General features: G+C 52.6%; 1 protein-coding gene across 8 annotated transcripts in view; it reads left to right on the top strand.

Annotated features, from left to right (window-relative positions):
• Positions 1 to 17,962, top strand: part of Cdh23 (cadherin related 23) — a 369,425-nt gene that overhangs the window by 39,418 nt on the left and 312,045 nt on the right. For all 8 annotated transcript variants that reach the window (XR_015440528.1, XR_015440529.1, XM_087185444.1 and 5 more), the window contains exon 3: positions 1,250 to 1,327. Coding sequence is in view for 6 of the 8 variants with exons in the window: in XM_087185444.1 (XP_087041570.1) it covers positions 1,250 to 1,327 (78 nt within the window). In the remaining 2 variants the exon portion in view is untranslated. The remainder of the gene's footprint in view (positions 1 to 1,249; positions 1,328 to 17,962) is intronic.

Raw genomic sequence — 17,962 nt, 5'->3', positions numbered from 1 at the left:
ACAGCCTTGGCCTGGCTGCTGGGACAGGATGGGGAAGGAAGAAAGATGCCCATGTCTCCTGGTTCTGTCTGGTGCCCTTCCTCATCCTCCTGATCCCAGCCTCCTCACCCTGTGGGAGCCTGGCACGAGCTCAGAAGAAGCCCTGGGTCAGCGAAACAAGGAGCGAGCATCCCCTGCCTGTGTCCAGGGGCCTGGAGAACCCAGCAGAGTCTCTACAGGGAGCCGGTCCAGCTGGCCCTAGTTGGCAGGGACTGAGGGCACGTACCCTCACTTGCCACATGAAGGCCCCAAGAGCAGTGTGGGGGAAAGGTGGAGCCAGCCTCGTGGCGGGGGAGATAGCACATGGTGGGGCTTGTGGTGAATGGGCCCTTTGTGGATGCCAAGTTGCTCTGCCCATCCCCGTATCACCCTGACTGCACCCTCACTGCAAGGCTATCAGAGTGGCAGGTGGGGAGCAGGCCAAGCTTTGAGGTCTGGGTGCCACCTGCTCACTGTGTCACCAAGTGCTAGAGCAAGTTACTTTGCAGTCCTCATTTTGCACAGTGCAAGAGAATGGGGACACACCTGCCTGCTGTCACTGGGTTGGGTGATGTAGCTACTGGCACAGAGAAGCAGTTCCGGAGACGGCAGGTGCTTTTAAGATATCACTGTGATAGATTGTATGGGGTCGCCTGGCCGTTCCTTCGTACCACACATGGGTAGCGAGGGCTTGGTGAATGTCAGGCCCTGCTCTGGGCATCGGGATCACCATGGTCTCTGGAGCCCTTAATCTCACAGAGCTCTTGGTCCTTCTGGAGCCAGCTGTCTGATAGAAATACAACATAACCCGCAAGTGTGAGGTTAGATTTTGTAGTAGCCACATTAGAAACATGAAAAGAAATAGGTAAAATTCATTTTAATAATGGATTTTGCTTAATTGGATGTGTCCCAAATAGTATCATCTTAATGTGTAATCAATATGAAAGATTAATGAGGTATTTAACGAGGATTTCTTTTTTTGCACAGTCTTCAAACTCCTCTGTGTAGTTTATGCTTAGAGTACCTCTCAGTGTGGCCGGGTGCCGTAGTCACCTGTGGCTGTGGCCTGGCTGACTGAGCCACCTGTTCCCATTTACCTCAAGGCAGGCGGCGACCTTCAGGGTCCTGGGAAGTTGACCATGGCACTGGACGCAGCCCTGACTGTGTCACCTTAGAGAATGCACGAAGCTGGCATGGGGGCCTTGGCTGACCCTTGTCTTCTGACTTCCAGGCCAGGTCAACCGGCTGCCCTTCTTCATCAACCACTTCTTTGACACATACCTGCTGATCAGCGAGGACACGCCTGTGGGTGAGTTGGCCCATGGGTTGGTGGGGGGCTCAGGGTGTGGGATGACCTGTCCTACAAGAGAAGGGCCTCATAGATGTTGAGACCATCTTCCATCTGTTACTGGAAACATTTGCATGGTGCTTGTCTGGCTGCTGCCCGGATGTCTCCAGGGCTGGGGCGCTCAGCACTTCCGGTGGTGGCCCAGCCAACAGAGGGCATTGTAAACAGCAAGGGCTAATCACATGAAGCCCACGATGCTCCTTTTTCACTTCTGACACTAGTTCTGTCCTATAGAATTGCACATTCGTCTCCCGCACCAAGGCCTTGTGGATGTTTGAAGATGGTGGCTCCTGTAGAGTTTGTTTTGTGGTCCTTTCTACTTTTCTGTGATGACTCAGTTTTCTGCATTCAGTATGCCTGGTTTTGTCATCAGAAATAGGTTGGATGGTAGGAACCCATCCTAGAGCTACTGATGGGCAAGCAGCGCCCCTGAAAATGCCCCTCACCTACATCCGCATCCTTTCCTATCTTCTCATTTGCGTTGATGTCATTTTAGTGAAGGTGCCTGTCGCCTGGGGCTTCTTACAGTCAGGTCTGCCTGCTCTGTGGGTACAAGGACAGGGCCTGTGACCCACAGCCTGCATAAATCAGGTCAGCATGTAACGTCTTTTTGGAGCATTGTTATACTTGAAAGTGAGGCAGGGGGCCTTGGAGAGAGGAGGGCTGCTAAGTTATTTGCCAAGTGTTGAGTATTCTTTCATGTAAAACCAAATGTAGGTGTGTGGCAGAGTGGACACACCCTTCTTCAAAGATCTCTGCCAACATGGGGAGCCCTAACAGACCGACTCTTCCCTACTGTTTGTGGGGGCCCGTGGGCAGCCTCCGGCACACTTTCTGGGGGAGAATGTTTTGCAGGGGGGTAGGACACAGTAGGTATGTGTCTGTCTGGTATGTGGTGTGGGGCTTGTCCCTATGTCCCAGAAGGGCCTTATTTCTAGGGACAGAGCATCTGGACAGTGGCTACTCCTCTGGTGACAGACCAGGGTTGGAAGGATGAGTTTTGGGGCTGGAGTTTGGGGATCTGAGTGATTAGGAATGATCTCCTGAAGGCATAGCCACCCTTCTGGGCTGGGAAGTGTACCTGTAAAGCTCTTGGGGACCTGCTGAACTCCTTGTTCCCCTCTGGGTTGGGTCAGGGATGTTTGTGGGCTCCTGCATTTGTGACATGGCTGTGTTCTTTCTACGTGGCTTGTACCCTCACCCAGACCTGGCATGGGGCTGGCTCAGGGAGAGCAGGATGGACGCCCAGTACATGAGTACAGGGAAGTGAAAGAACAGTTAGCAACTCTTGGCTCTTCCATCAGTTCATTAGGTATACATGGGTGCCCGTCTGCCAGGCCTGGGTGCTGTAGACACAGAAGCAGTAGACAGATGGATAAAGAGGTCAGGGTCCTGAGGAAGAGGGACCGAGCCCGGTGTCTAAAGTCCCCCCAGGGGATGGGGGGAAGAGGAGTTGTGTTTCTGCGAACAGAGCAGGGGCAGAAGGAGGAAGAGCTTTGGGGTTGGGTCCTGAAAGGGTCCCCTACCTTAGCTTCACAGTGTTTTGTGGGCTGGCTTTTGTCTGTGTCCTGTGTCACTTCTTCCTGTAAGAGAATCTCGGGATGGAGTGCCTGTCCTGGGGCAGGTGGGCATCAGAGGCAGACATGTGGCCACCCACTAACTGGCCCTGGTGCTGGCTGGGAGAGCAAAGGCCTCTCTTAAGTGGGCAGTGCTGGCTGTGTCCCCCAAGCTGTGACCCTGCATGGCTGCACTCAGCCCAGAGTGTGGTGTCCTCAGAGGCCTGTGGTAGAGGGTGGGTGCGTCTGGCTTGGCAGATGCTGATCTCAGCAAGTACTGGGCTGGACACTCACTGGGGAGCCCCCAGCAGGCCCTGCTCCCATTACCTTGGGCTCTGGCTCTTGACTGTCTTTTGCAAACATCAGCATTGATTGGCCTCCAGAAGCAATGCCCAGGACTTGAGCCCCATGAAGGCAGCACTTGGCAGGCACAGCAGGGGCATCTGTCCAGTGCTGTGGGGACTGGTCCTGGCTCCAGGGGGCTGTAGGAGTGAGAGGGGCCTCAGGGAGCTGAAAAACGGTGCTGTCTCCTGGTGGTGGGTGAGCACTGAGCCGGCCCAGCGCCCTCCTGGTCTCTTCCTTTTCTTTTATATCAGGATGGGGGCAGCTTTGGCCAGAAAATCAGTAGTGCAATTTCTGTTTCTTGCTGTGTGACCTTGGGCACAGTGCTGCACCTCTCTGGATTTCTATTTCCCCAGCCTGCCAGTGAGAGGGCATTGAAAAGATGGGCCCAGTGGGCTGTGCCTTGGGCAGCCCTGGTGTTTCCTGGTCCTCAGGTGAGACACGGTGGGTGCTGGCAGCCACGTGGCCCTGGGCTGTTCAGTGCACGTGAGGATGGGGCAGGTTGTGTGGGTGCAGGGCTCTGACAGCAGTGGCCAGGCTGAGGGTGACGGCTGAGAGTGCTTGTCAAGGACTGGCGCTTTGGCTGTAGAGGGGGGTGGCCTACAGATGTGACTTTGAGGCTTGGCGCTTACTGACCATTTACTCTCAGAACTTCAGGCTTCCAGTCTGCAAAATGGGTCTGGGATCTTCCCCTCGAGCCTCACACCTGGAGTGTGGTGTTGTTGCTGCAGGGAGAGAGGTCAGAGCTGTGGGCAGACCCGGCTGCCAGCTGCAGGCCTGGTCGCCCGCTTCTGCTTGGGTACCTGGTGGTGGGACTTCTGGTCTTATAGGGCCGTGCTGTGAGAGTTCCAGGAATAAAACATTCTTCCTAACATTAATACAAAATCTGCTTCCCTGGATTGCCTATCATTAGGTCTGATTCCAACTGCTGGAGCCTTGTGGAATAATAATAATAATAATAATAATATAATATACATGATATATGATATATATTATTGTAAGTTGCATTTATTGAATGCTTAAGGCGGTGTCCCAAGTGTTTTTATGTATTAATTCATTTTAAAATTTCCCGTTAAGACTTGGAGGGAGGCTTTGGTTCCAGTGCTGTGAATGTGCAGTCTGGGGTTAGAGGCAGCACTGCCACCCGCCCCAGCCTTCTGAACCTTTCCAGCCTCTCATGCTCTTGCCTCACTTTGCAGCTGTGGCCCATGGCTGGGAGGGGAATGGAGGGCAGAGCGTGGCCACCCAAAATCCCTCCCCGAGGCTGCACTTCCCTTGCTATCTCCTTGCCTATCTCTGGCTCCTTCTGTACAGTGTTCTCTTTGAACACCATCTCCTCCCAAAGAAGACAGAAGCCAAATGAAGTCATTGAGCAGCTCTGCCTCCCTCAGTCTGTTACTGTCGCCCCACCTCCCCAGACAGACCCCTCAGCCGTGCGTCCTGCTCCAGATGTAGAGGGTCTTTGGCAACACAGCCTGGCTGGGTGCAGGGCAGGAAGGCAGGTCACTGACCCAAGCCTGGTCGGCCTGTGGCGTCACTCATGCCGTGGCCCTGGCTGTCAGCTTCGAATGGCCACGGGGCAGCTGTAGCATGAGGGACAGGGCTGCGGGGCTGCTGTCTCCTGATTGCCTGAGTCTGTTTCCAACCACTCTGCCAGTATTGTCCTGGCAGGATCACCATCACCATGTTGCTAAATCCAATCTTAATTCCCACTCCTGTGACCTTCCGGGGACCGTCTTCTCCATGGTGACTGGGGGTTCCCCCACAACTGCTCCGCATCTGACATCAATGGCTCAGGACTCAGCTTCTGCTCCTCCCCCACCTCCACTCCCACAGGACCTGGCCTCGTACATGAGACACTACTGGGCCCGTGACAACTCGGGGTTACACGCCCTGCCTCAGAGACTCCAGACTCCTGTAGCATCTCTCTGCTCAGCATTTCCACCTGGAAGCTAAACGGAAATCCTTGACCTCCCACGGTGAAGCTGAACCTGCTTCCCTTAACCCCTGCTTTGCCTGAGGCTGGGCCATCTGTCACTCCATTCTACTGGTTCCTCAGGTCCTAAGCTCAGGATCAGCCCTGACTCCTCTTTCTCTCTTGCCTCACATCCAGTCCGTCAGGAAATCTTAGTTCTTCGTCAGAAAAGTTCTGGAATAGCAGGCATGATGCCACACATCTATAATCCCAGCATTCTGGGAGGCGGAGGCAGGAGGATTGCAAGTTTGAGTCCAGTCTGGGCAATGTAGTTAATGCCTACAAATAAAAAAAAATTTAAAAAGCGCTGAGCATATAGCTCAGTGCGAAGGCCCTGGGTTCAATCTCCAGTATCAGGGAAAAAAAGATTCCGAACCTTTTTACTTCTCACTATGTCTTTCTCTCCTACCACCACGGCCTGAGCCTGGGTTGTCCCAGCAGCTCCCCGGGGTCTCACTGGTCTCCCTGTGTCTCCCTTTCTCCTCCCGGTGGGAAAGGGGCCTGCTCCCCCTGAGCCAGGGCCTGCTCCCCAGATCTTCTCAAGTCCCCCCACCTCAGGTTAAAAGCCAGCCTTCTTCAATGCCACCCAGCTGTTGGCAGCCATCCTGGCCACCTCTCCGACTCCACCTCCTTCCCTCTGAACCCCTCACTCCCTCCACAGCAGCCACACGGGCTCCTTAGGGGTGAAGACCAAGTTCCTTCCTTCCAGCCTTGGCAGTCACGGAGCTGTGTAGGTCCAGATGCCACTGCCTCTGCGTAACTTCCTGTGTCTCTCCAGGAAGGTGCCAAGGGCTGCTGCCTTTGCTCTGTCCAGAGCCTGGTCACCCTGAGTGCCAGTTGTGGTTGTTAGTTGCTCCTCTGTCTCCCCCCTTGGACTATAAAAGCTTCTTGGGGGACTGGGCCACCTCTATGTCTCCAGGGCCCAGCTCTGCAGCTGTCTTGTGCCTGGAACTTGGGGTGCTTTGGGGAAAGCCTGGAGTCTATGGGTGGGAATCCTCCCAGGCACCACCTTCCATCCTTCCTGGGACCTTGGGCATGCACTTCCCTTGCTGGGGGCTATGAGGAGGCAGGTGTTGGTGACAGTGGGGATGGCTGCCGGAAAGTGGGCCCAGGAGAGCGCTTTCCCCAGATGGCACAGATGTTGTACGTGCCTGTGCGTGTGAATGGCAAGGCCTGTGCCATGGTCATGTTTTAAACATCCCAGCTACCCTTTGGAGGTGTCTATGGCATATTTGTTGGGGACTCTTGGGGCACTGAGGACTGGCTGGCCCTGGGGACCAGCAGGAAGCAGCAGCGTGAAGCCCGGCTTGGAGCTGCCATGCTGACCCAGGAGCTCCTGTGGCATCATCCTAGAGGCCATGGAGCCATCCACTTTGGCTTCCACCCTCAGGCTGCAGGAACTGGAGGGGGTGGTGTCCCCCATCCTAGTTTTAAACACTGCCCGCCAGAAGCCTCCCAAGTGCCCACAGGAAGGAATGAAACTGTCACACGGCCTGTCACCCCCTGCTTCCTAAGACGCCCTGCTGTCCAGCCGCACTGACCCACTCAGCTCCCCAGCTCCCCACTCTGCCTCAGCCCGGTCCTCTGCCTGGGAATCCCTTTGGCCCAGGTGCCCTCTCCCTTCCCACCTGGCAGATTCCTGCTCACTTTCCAGGTGCTGTTGGTCTGTCATCTGCCCTGTGAGGCCCCCAGCCTCCCTGTCCTCTCCACCCCAGCTTCGTTATCACGGCTGTGAGAGTGCTGTGAAAGTCTGGTTATTTGTGTGTAGCTCCCTGCTGGACTATTAATCTTTACATATTAATTTATTAAATATCGACATTACAATTAATGATCACTTTAGTATTTATGTGTGGTATAGCATTGTGGAGTGGTAGCATTAGCCACGGTTTACTGACTGGGCCTCTGTTAAGGACTTTTGATGAATGACCCCCATGGGCTCTCCATGACCCCCTAGATGGGTGGATTATCTCCACTGCATAGCTGGCAGCCCAAGCCTCGTGTGCTCTGTACCAAGCACAGTGCCCCACACAAAGGGGTCTCAGCAGACACTTGGTGAATGAGCAAATGGATGAGTGAATGAATGAATGCATAGTGTCACGTCTTGCTGATTCCCCTCCCCTTGGCTCCCTGTCCCTCTCTTTGTGACTGAGGTTGGAGCACATGGCGTTGACTTCCCCAGGCAGAACCCCCCAGCACCCCCAAAGTATCTTGAGCCACAATTAAAGTGATAATGCCCATGCTAATCGCCTACATGAGTAAATTAGTCTTGTCAGGAGCCATTAAGGTGAGAGCTCGGGATTCATTAGGATGGATTGGGCCCAGGCAGTGCCTGGCACTGCTGCCAGTTGGTGCTGATTAATTTCTCTGCAAACTCCATCAATGCCCAGCTGTTTGGTCTGGACCCAGAGAGAGCAATTTTCAGGTGGGCTGACCCGCATCAGCGGTCTCAGCAGACGGAGGAGCCTGCACCCCGCTGAGTGGGTAGATGGGGAGATGGGGGATGTGGCAGTGGCTGTGTGGGGAGCTGATCCTTAGTGTGGGACTTGGGGTGCTGGGAGGGGTGCGGGCTTTTCCAGACTTGTCTGACACCCAGTGCCTGGAAGAGGCTGTTCCTCCTCCCTGGGCCTCCCTCTTGGCTCCTTAATACTATCTCTTGGGATAAGATTCAGAACCACAGGGTGAGGATGATTTTCTCTTCTCCAGATGTTCCTTCGTCTAACCTAGGTGAGACAGGCTTGTGGAAGCAGGGCAGCCCCTCAGTAGGGGCTGGTGGCAGAGCTGCAGGCACAGCGGGGTCAGAGGGCTGTGGATGTGCGGAGTCAGCGGGGCCTTACCACAGTAGGGTGTGTGCTGTCTTCATGGTTTGGTCCTGCTGCTGACCACTGTACAGAGGTGGGGAGACCTGGGGTAACAGGAGCACAGAGATACAGAAATCAGCATGGAGGAGAAGGTGGAGGAGGCTGAGGTGCAGGGGACTGGGGGTGACAGCCTGTATTCCTCACTTCACGCTGTCCCCACCCAAGGGCTCCTCAGAGACCCGAGGGCTTTTCTAGGACAATTTGATAACTGTTGTCTGAGTCAGCTGATTTACAGATGGAGGTGGGGCCCACACTGCCTATGTGTGAATCCCAGTTCTGCCTCAGTTTCCCTATCTGCACAATAGGGACAGTGATTCTAAGTTTGCCTCTGTGGATTTGTGTGAACATTAAGGGAGCCAATTTTAAAGGAGTTAGGGCTGTTTTGACTTGGAGCAGGTGCTTAACAAGCTAAGCTGTGATTTAGACTCACTTACTTTTAAGCTCCAGTAAACACACTTTTAGAAGGAACTGTAAGGTATCAGACAGCTCCTTGGTTGCCCACTGGAGGAACCACCTCAGCTGTCCATCCCATTAGAAGTCTGTGGGGGCTTTCAGAATTGACAACAACCAAAAGACCCATTTTTTCTGGCTGTTCCTCAGAGGATTGCTATCTAGAATATATAAAGAACTGAAAAAAAATTAGACCCTCAAAATAAAAGGCTCAATCAAAAAATAGGCAGCTAAAACGAATAGACACACTTCTCAGAAGAAGTATAAATTGCCAATAAATACGTGAAAAAATATTCAATACCTCTGGGCATTACAGAAATGCAGATTAAAACACAACTGGGATTCCATCTTACTTATTGTCATCAAGAAATCAAATAATAAATGCTAGAGAGGTTGTGGAGGGAAAGGAACCCTTTGTAGGAACCCCTACATTGTTGGTGGGAATTATCCTAGTGTACCTACTATGAAAATCAGTATGGAGCCAGGAGTGGTGATGCAGGTCTGTGATTCCAGCATTCACAATGCTGAAGCAGGAGGATCACCATAAATTTGAGGCCAACCTGAACTACATAATGAGACCCTGTCTCAAAAAACCAACCAACCAAACAAATAAATAAATAAAAGGAAAGAAGGAAAGAAAAAAAGAAAGAAAAGAAAATAAATATGAAGAGTCCTTAAAAAACTAAAAATAGAAATTCCATCCAATCCAGCTATTCTCTTTCTAGATATCTTCCTGAAAGAGTTAAAGACATATTGCAGTGATCCATGCATGCCCATGTTTATAGCAGCACAGTTCACAATAGCTAAATCTCAGAAGTGGCCTATATGTCCATCAGTAGATGAATGGATAAAAATAAGTGGTATTTTCATGCAGTGAAGTACTATTCTGCCATAAAGAAAACTTGAGTCATTTGTAGGGAAATGAGTGCACCTTGAGATAATAATATTGGGTGAAATAAATCAGAAATGCAACCTTAAATATTGCATGGTTTCTCTTATATGAGGGAGGGGAAAGGGATGAAAATAAGAATTAAATGTGTTATGCACATGTACCAACTTCCCACCGTGAGTGTAATCAGCGAACTACAAATATGTACTTTAAAAACCCAAAACAAACAAAAAACCCCCAAAGGACCCAGGGTGGACTAGGGCCACACAATCTGGCCAGGCGGTTGCTGCTGTCACCATGAATTTCATCACTCATGGCCCAGACTGCAGTGTTCTATTGTGCTCTGGCTGCAGTGGGTGAGATTTGGTGACTCTCAGCCCCGCCAGTTGCACCCAAGGGGAGGGGCCCCAACAGCAGGAAGGGAGACGGGATGCAGACCGCCAAGTAGACACACAGCCCCAGGGTGTGGATGCTGCCTGCCTGGGCTTCATAACACAATTATGACAAATGCATCACTTTTTTTTTTGTGGTGCCGGGGATTGAACCTAGGGTCTTGAACACACTAGGCAAGTGCTCTACCACTAAGTTATATCCCCAGCCCTAAGTCCATCACTTTTAAAATTAAAAAAAAGTTTGGCCAGGGATTTAGCTCAGTGGTTTCGCCACCTGCTGCTCAAGCGCAAGGACCCAAGTTAAATCGCTGGTAAAAAAAAAAACAAACAAATTAAAACAAATTTTACACGGCCCCAAGATCATGTCAGGTATCACCCATGGTCCCTCCCCACACTTGAGGGAGCACTGGTCTAGAATTTTATGTTTACTTTTAAGACTTTTTTATTTTGAAATAATTTTAAAAAATAGTAATTTTAGAAAAGTCATAAGAACAGTAGGAGGAGTTCCTCTCACCCAGATGGTCTTGATGTTAACACCTTCCACAATTATGGAAACCAGGAAAATAACATTGACACAGGGTTGGCAATGATACTTTATTCAAATCTCACCAGCTTTCCCACTGATATCCTTTTTCTTTTTCACCCATGGAACTGTTTGGGTAAATGTTATCTCACTCAGAAGTCTCACATATTTGCAGCTGTAGTCACATACACTCATTGATTCATTCAGCAAATACTTTACCGGGTGCCTGGTCTGTGTTGACCCATGTTCTGGGTACGGGGATGGAATGAAACAGGCAGTCACTGCCCTAAGGAGGTGACCTTGTGGTGAGGGACACAGAGATGGCAGCACAGGAGAAATACGCATGGCAGTAAACGCTGAGGGAGAGCACTTGTGTTCTGTGAAAGTTAAGGTCAAGGAGAGTCGGGACTTAACATCCTGCACCCCTGGTTTTGCTCTTGCCCTCACCTGAAGGATCCTGGGAGGGCCTCAGGCAGGACAATTTGATGACCACTGTTCTGGTCAAACAGTTCCACTTCACAGGTGGAGAAACTGAGGCCGAGGTTGGGGAACCTGCTCAGGTTCCCCAACCAGAGGTAACCCTGGTGAGTTACCTCTGTTCCTGCCTACAGCCCGCTCTGACCTCACAGGCCAGGCCAGTACAGACCAAATGCATGGGCACTGCCCATTGTTCACATGTGGCCCTGGGAAGAGGAGCAGCCTTCTGGGTTGAGGGCTTCGAACCTGGGTCTTGGAGTTTGGAGGGAGGGGCCAGGAGCCTCAGAGCCTCGGGCTCTGGGGTAGAGTGTATAAGGAGGGAAGGCAGGGCCGCCCAGGACTTCTGGGGCTGTCGGCAGGGGCCCTGAGGTCTTGACGCCTTTGGAGGATTTTCTTTTCCCTGCAAGTGCTTCTCTGGCCTCATCTCCTCTCCTCCCTCTCCAGGGCAGCCCAGGCCCTCCACAGGTGTGGGAACCAGGTGGGACAGATGTTTTGGAGACATCCGTGATAATGCTGATGATACCGACAATGTGTCCACCTGGCATATGGGTCCACCGTGAACAGCATGCACTGAACACCTGTGCCAGGCTGTGCTGGGGGTGGGCAGGGCCTGCACATCCCAGATAACCAGGGAAGTGGCACCCATCTTTAATGACACACTTACTGTGTTTGTAATAGACACATTACTTCATTGGCTCTTCATAGCAGACCAAGCAAGGAGGTCTTAAAACCTTCATTTTGCAGGTGAGGAAGCAGAGGCTCAGAGAGGTTAAGAAACTTGGATAGAGCCACATGTTTTGTATAGGATGCAAATTGGATTTAAGCTCAAAGCTGCCTGACCTCAAGCCAGTGGACTTAATCACAGCTCTGGGATTCCATATATGGCTCTTTCCTCTTAAGAAGTTCAGTCCAGAGCAGGGGGAAAAGGACCCATGGGAAATGATCAGCCCACTGTGTACAATTTCGAGGGGTGAGCTACAGAGAGCTGCTAATGCCCTGGGGAGGAGGTACTCATTCTGGGCACAGGGATGAGAAGGTATGACAGGAAGGTGGCCCTGAGTTGTTAGAGCTGACCAGCTGCAGCCCGGGGGAGATGATGGAACGGGCAGGCCAGCAGCGGGGAAGCTGTTTGGGTTGTGTCTCAGATGGTGGGGTTGGGCTAGCCATTAAACCCTTGCATCTTGATAGCCAGGTTGCCTGTGTGCTTTGGCTTTTCCTTAGAGGAAGGTGGACATCTGTTCTGTCCTCATACCCAGTTACAGGCTCGAGGAGACCAGGGGCTGCCCAGGGTCCCACAGCTGATAGGCAGTAGAGTCGGGGCTTGATTCCCTGTGGCCCACCTTCCCTGCCCCTCTGCAGCCTGGCAGGACCAGGTGTGGTCCTTCCTTAGTTGATCACCCTGGAACAAGGCTCAGGACTGAATGTCCACCCTGGAGAGGTGCTGGGTTAGAGGTCCCTCTCCAGGGAGGGGATTTGGCCAGCACAGTTGGTCTCAGAGAACAGACCTGGGACTCTGACTCTGCCCCCATGTAGCTGTGTGAGCTTGAGGACCTTTGGGGGCCTCTCATGTAGGTCATCCAAAGATGCATGTCCTTGCTGGATGCATCGTGTAGTTGGCAGTACTGCTGCAGAATGCCTTTTTAGACCAGAGTGTGTAAGCATTCACATCACTTGCTCCTGGGTCCGTGGTCTTTTCCATTGAACGGTGGCACTGGGGTTGGGGACCTCGGCCAGCTGTGCTGTGGCTCAGCAGCAGGCACCCTCCCAGGGTGTGTGGGGGACTGGAAGATGAGCCTGACTCAGCTGTGCCACTGGCATGAGGGTGTGCTGAGCTTGCAGCCGGCCGGGAACACTTGGGCTCCCCAGGAGCAGCCGAAGGTGTAATTTATAGGCGCTGAAACCCCTCCAGCTGGCTGGGGAGATGGTGGCAGGCAGACCCGACTTTGAACTTGACTTCCTGTCCCTACTGTTCTTTACACACCTCACGGGACTCATGAGCTAAACTGTCCAGCGACGGCTGTAGGAGATCAGGTTGTTTCGCCAGTCCTTGACCAAGAAAGGGCCTGGATACCCAGGAGACCTGTCCTTTGGGGCAAGGACCTCCATGGAGGACCCCTCATCTGGGTGTCTCCCCTTCCTCTTCTCCCCAGTCTGGGCACAGTGCACTGAGCACCAAGAGGGCAGGCAGAAGGCCTGGATTCTAATCCCAGCTCTGTAACTTATTGGCTGTGTGACCATAGTCAAGTTCCTTAGCCTCTCTGAGCCTCATTTCCCTCCTCTGAAAATAGTTATGCTGGTGTTTGCTCAGCTAACTTTACAGGTTGCTTAGGAAAGAGCTTTGAAAATGAAAATGCTAAAAAAAAAAAAAAGAAAGAAAAGAAAATGAAAATGCTGTACAAATGATGGATGTTTGTTTGTTTGTTTGTTTGTTTTGGTACCGGGGATTGAACTCAGGCCCTTGCACTTGCAAAGCAGGCTGCGAAACCACTGAGCTAGATCCCCGGCCCTATGGATGTTGTTTTTCTTGAGCAACTGGTCTTTTTGTGCTTCTTCTCCCAAGAAGCCCTCCCTTGCATCTTCTGCAAGTGTGGACTCTCACTGCCTGCTTAACTTCTCTCTGCCTCAGTTTACTTAGTTGCAAAGTGGGGATAATGATCACATTGGTGTTTCCTTTTAGGGTTGTGGCAAGGATGAAATGGATGAATGAAGGCAAGGCATTTAGAAGCGTGTTTGGCACGTAGTAAGTACTGATAGATGTTAATGAACTATACTGTTTTTGGGGTTGTTGACAGCTTTTTTCCCAGCTCACTAGATGGAACACACATTTGGTATGCTTCCTGAATTACTCTTTCCAAGGCCCATTTTCCCTCTCCAGGTGGAAGAGGCCCCCTCCCAGCCACAGCAAGAGTCTCCTCGGCACAACTGCCTACCTACAGGTGCCCCTGCAGTAGAGGGCAGCTCTGTGTGTCACCAGGCAGTGAGTGACACCACCCACTGCCTCCTGCAGCCTGCTCTGCCTCGCGGCTCCCCAGAATCAGCTATCCTTCTTCCCATGATGGCCGCCCCTGCGTCCCCCTTCTAGCTCCAGTGGTTCCTGTCTTCGCCGCCAGCTCTAGTTCTCAGGGCAGACTCTGCCTGGCTGCCCCCTCCTGGTCACCCTGCTGTGTGCCAGGCACTGTGCTAAGGGCTTCTGCTTCCCTTCTTGGCTCTAGGGTCATAACACCCTATGGAGGAGGTGGATATGGGGCCCGTTTTACAGACAAGGAAACTGAGGCTGAGAGAGGCTGTCTCCTCAACAAGGGCTCATAATCATGAAGTGGCCAAGCTGGATTCTAGCTCTGGTCTCTGTCCCTCTGTGACCAGCCCTTCAGGCTCCTTGGCACAGATCAGAGTGGAGTCTGGGGTCCTTATCACCCTTGGTCTGGCTTTTCTTCTGCTTCCTCATGTGGCTTTATGCCATGGTGGACAGAGGGAGTGAGAGCCTCGAGCCTTGGTCACCTCTGGCCTGGCCCTGGGTGGATGGAGGGATGTGCTTGGGGTCACAGTGCTGCCCGGGGTCTCCTTTCCCTGTGCACAGCGGGGCCAGAGCTCCTTGCAGGACTGATTCAACCTTTGAAAGGATAATTCAAGATGAATATGCTGTGTCTGACCGAGTGGCCGAGAGATGGAGGGATTATTGAGTGTGGGACCTGCTCCGCCCCATCGGCTGCTTTATGAGCTCTCTAGAGAAACCCTATGTTGCCGGGAACTCAGGCCTGACGGGCATGAAGGCATGCCTCTCCCATAGCCACCTGCCGGGGCCAGGAAGTGGCTCCCACCCCATTCATTGCAATTGTTGTTCCCTCCACTCCACTCACCCCAGCCCCATTTTTTACTCTGTGCTGCCCAGAATGTGTGGGGCAGTGAAGCCCAGCTGTGTGGTCCCTGGTGTGGAGAGGGGGTGAGTGGGCAGAGCATCTCTGCAGTGACATCTCTGATTTCTGACACCTGTTACCCCCAGGGGTGGCACAGCCTCACGGCTGAGGGCACCTCTTTTGCAGGTTGATCAGAGATCAGAAAGCGTCCCTCACCCAGGGACTCGGCATTCTACGGAGAGGTGACACAAGGGTACTTGCAGGGCAGCAAAGCCTGCAATTCACCCCTGATCCCTGGGCTATTTTTCCTCCCCAGTCACAGCTCCTGCTACTTCTGTAGCCTTCTGTGTTCTGGAGACAGGCAAGAGTGAGGCCCTTTGAAGGCAGCCAGGGACCATGTCCTAAGGGCCTGTTAGGTGGGATGCCCAGGTGACGGTGAGCCCAGGTGACAGTGAGCAGGACAGCCTTCCTTGCTTGGTGTCCCACGTAGGGATCAAGGCACTCAGTGGGACCAGTCCTGTGTGTCGTGACCCAGTGGCTGTCCTGGCCCAGGAGCATATTCCACCTTGGCTGCACCACCTGGGGATGGAAGCCCCTTTTGAGGACAAGGTGCTGTGAAGGGGCAATAGAGAGACACATGAGGGACAGATGGGGACAGGGGAACACGGGTGGCAGGGCCTCTTCACAGCAGGACTCCACTGGGCACCAGCCCCTGTGGTCTGTGACATAGTCCCAATCTCCTTCCTAACCCTTCCTCATCTCTGCCCACCTCGTCATAGGGCAGTGTGATTGATGGCAATTGCTGAAAGCATCTCACAGGCCCTGGCCATGTTTCCCACATCTCTGATCCCACCGGCAGGTGAGGAAAAGGCAGGGCCTCACCCAGAGCCAAAATCCAGATGGGAGCCCAACTGCCCGACCTCTGAGACGTGGGCTCCCTTCCCGATGTGTGCTCCTGAGGAGGCTGGCTCAGTTTCCTGGGACCTGCACACTGCCCGGACGTCAGCTATGTTCCCTACACCTCGGCTGGAGCTTGCCAGGTTGACAGATGTGTGATTTAAGAGGGGTGGCAGGGGAGGACGCTCTGAGGTGCCCAGCTGCCACTCGACCCAGCCCTGCCCGTGTGTTTACAGAGTGGCTGCGCAGCAGTGGACATAATTACTCCTGACGGCCTTCATTAAAAGCTCCAGAGCAATTTATAGTCAATTAAATGGGAGCTGCTTCCCTGTTTGGTGGGCGCTCTGCCCCCCACCTGCCTCGGAGAGAAGGAGTCCTGCTGAAGCTGTGGACCAGGTGGGCGCAGTGCTGTCAGGGAAGAGGGGTGATGCTTTGGAAACTTGTGAGCTGCCGCCCCCAGCCAACAACAAAGCCATGAGCCACCCAGGGCAGTGGGTGTAGCCCCGTGCTATGGGGGACAGGGCCCTGTGCCCCAAGTGCCTGGCTCCAGAGACCTCCCTCTGGCTGTTCCTTCACTCTCAGAGCCTCAGTTCGCTCATCTGTAAAGTAGGCTGCCTAGGCCGCTTTTGCAGAGCTCTGGTGGTGTTTGGTGACATAGAGTGTGGTGTGGTCAGTGACCTGGGTCGGGGTGGTTCTCATTCCTCCTGGGTGCCCCACCGACACAGGTGTCTTCTAAAAGCAAAAGGCCCTTCCAGTGTCCTTAGTCCCAGGTCCTCCTGAGTCCCTCCATTCCTCTAAACACAAGAGACCAGACCTTGAGAGGAGCACTGCTCTGGCCTGGGCTTCAGTCTCAAAGAGCCTGGGATAGGGCCGGGGATTTAGCTCAGTGGTTTCCGTCTGCTGCACAAGTGCAAGGACCCAAGTTCGATCCCAGGTACCAAAAACAAAAACAAAACAAAGAGCCTGGGATCCCAGGGTGAATGACCTCTTTTTGGCCCCAAGTTCAATTGAGGACAATTAACCTGCTTTCCAGCCTCATTTTGCCATCTAAAGTGAAACTAGATTAGTTGAACGCTGTGTGGGAAAACAGACATTATCACAGCTAAGATTACTGCCTTGATTTACTAGATACCTGTCAATCAGAAAACCAGCACTGCCCTTTAGTCCCCCAAATACAAAGGTCTGAGTCTATTTGGGAAGTGGCAATAAAGAGGCCACATTCTGAAATTAGACCAGGGGTCACATTAAGAAGACAGGCTATCCTGGGCCCCAAAGGGGCTTGTCCCTGCTTCAGCCTGGTGCCTACCTTTCGGGAGATGATATATGTGCCCAGCATAGAGCCTGGCACACCATCAATGCTGGTAAACCCCAGCCCGCCCTCACCACCTGGCAAGAAGGGTCACCTGTTCTTGCCAGTGGTATTCTGCCCAGTTCTCTGAAATGTAATGGTGAGTGGGGACAGGGCCACCCCCATCACCCCAGCCATTTCTCCTAGTGTGGGGGGCTCCTCTCCCAGCACCCCACGCTGGGGCCCTGTAGTTTAGAGCGGTGGAGTAGCTTAGAGCTGACCCGAGGGTGGAAGGAGTTTGTGTTGTCTTACTGCCAGCTCTCCAGCCAGTTTTCCCCTCTGAATTAGGATGTTGACTCTCTGTCACCAAGCATCAATAGGTGAGAAACCCCAGGGTGCCTGAGAGCCACCATCCGAAGTCCAAAGCATCTCCATGTTAGAACTGGCTTGTTTCTCGGTCCCTCCTTCAGTCGGGCAGTGTCCTGCTATCCACAGCTCAAAACCCAGGCCCTCTGGGGTCTCGGATACTGGCCAGCTCTTTTTGAGGAAGCTATAGATGTTGTCCATTATCCTATTTTTGGAGCCCTCATTAGAATATTTTTATTTAAGCAACATGCAGAGTACTTATTCTGTGTCAGTAACTGCTATCAGCTCTTCTAATCCTATCACAACCCTGGGAAGAAGGTACTGAAGATTGAGTATCCCTCCTCCAAAATGCTGGGACCGGAAGTGTTCCAGATTTTGAAATTTTTCGGATGTTGGAATATTTGCACAAACTATGTTAGATGAGCAAGCATCCTTAATCTGGAAATCTCAGCCAGTATGTTGGGTTTTCAGATCAGGGATGCTTAACTGTGTTGTGATTACTTCCACTTTATAGATGAGGAAATTGAGGCAAACAGCTTTAAATGACTTGGTTGAGATCATTCAGCCAGATGATCGGAGGTGGTGCTGGGATTTGAACTTGGGCATCCATCCTCTTAACCAGCGTGTTCTGCTGCCTCCCAGTACCGGTAGTAAGAGTAACTGCTGTCTGTTGAGCACCTACATGGTGCTTTGTGCACCTTATTACATCAGATCTTTACAGTAAGCCAT

The sequence above is a fragment of the Heterocephalus glaber genome, unplaced genomic scaffold (genome assembly GCF_053883595.1).
Source record: "Heterocephalus glaber isolate CG9 unplaced genomic scaffold, H.glaber_assembly_v1.0 deba00001497, whole genome shotgun sequence".
Taxonomy (NCBI): Eukaryota; Metazoa; Chordata; class Mammalia; order Rodentia; family Bathyergidae; genus Heterocephalus; species Heterocephalus glaber.
The sequence above is the reverse complement of the archived record's forward strand: the minus strand, read 5'-3'. Positions and strand labels throughout refer to the sequence as shown.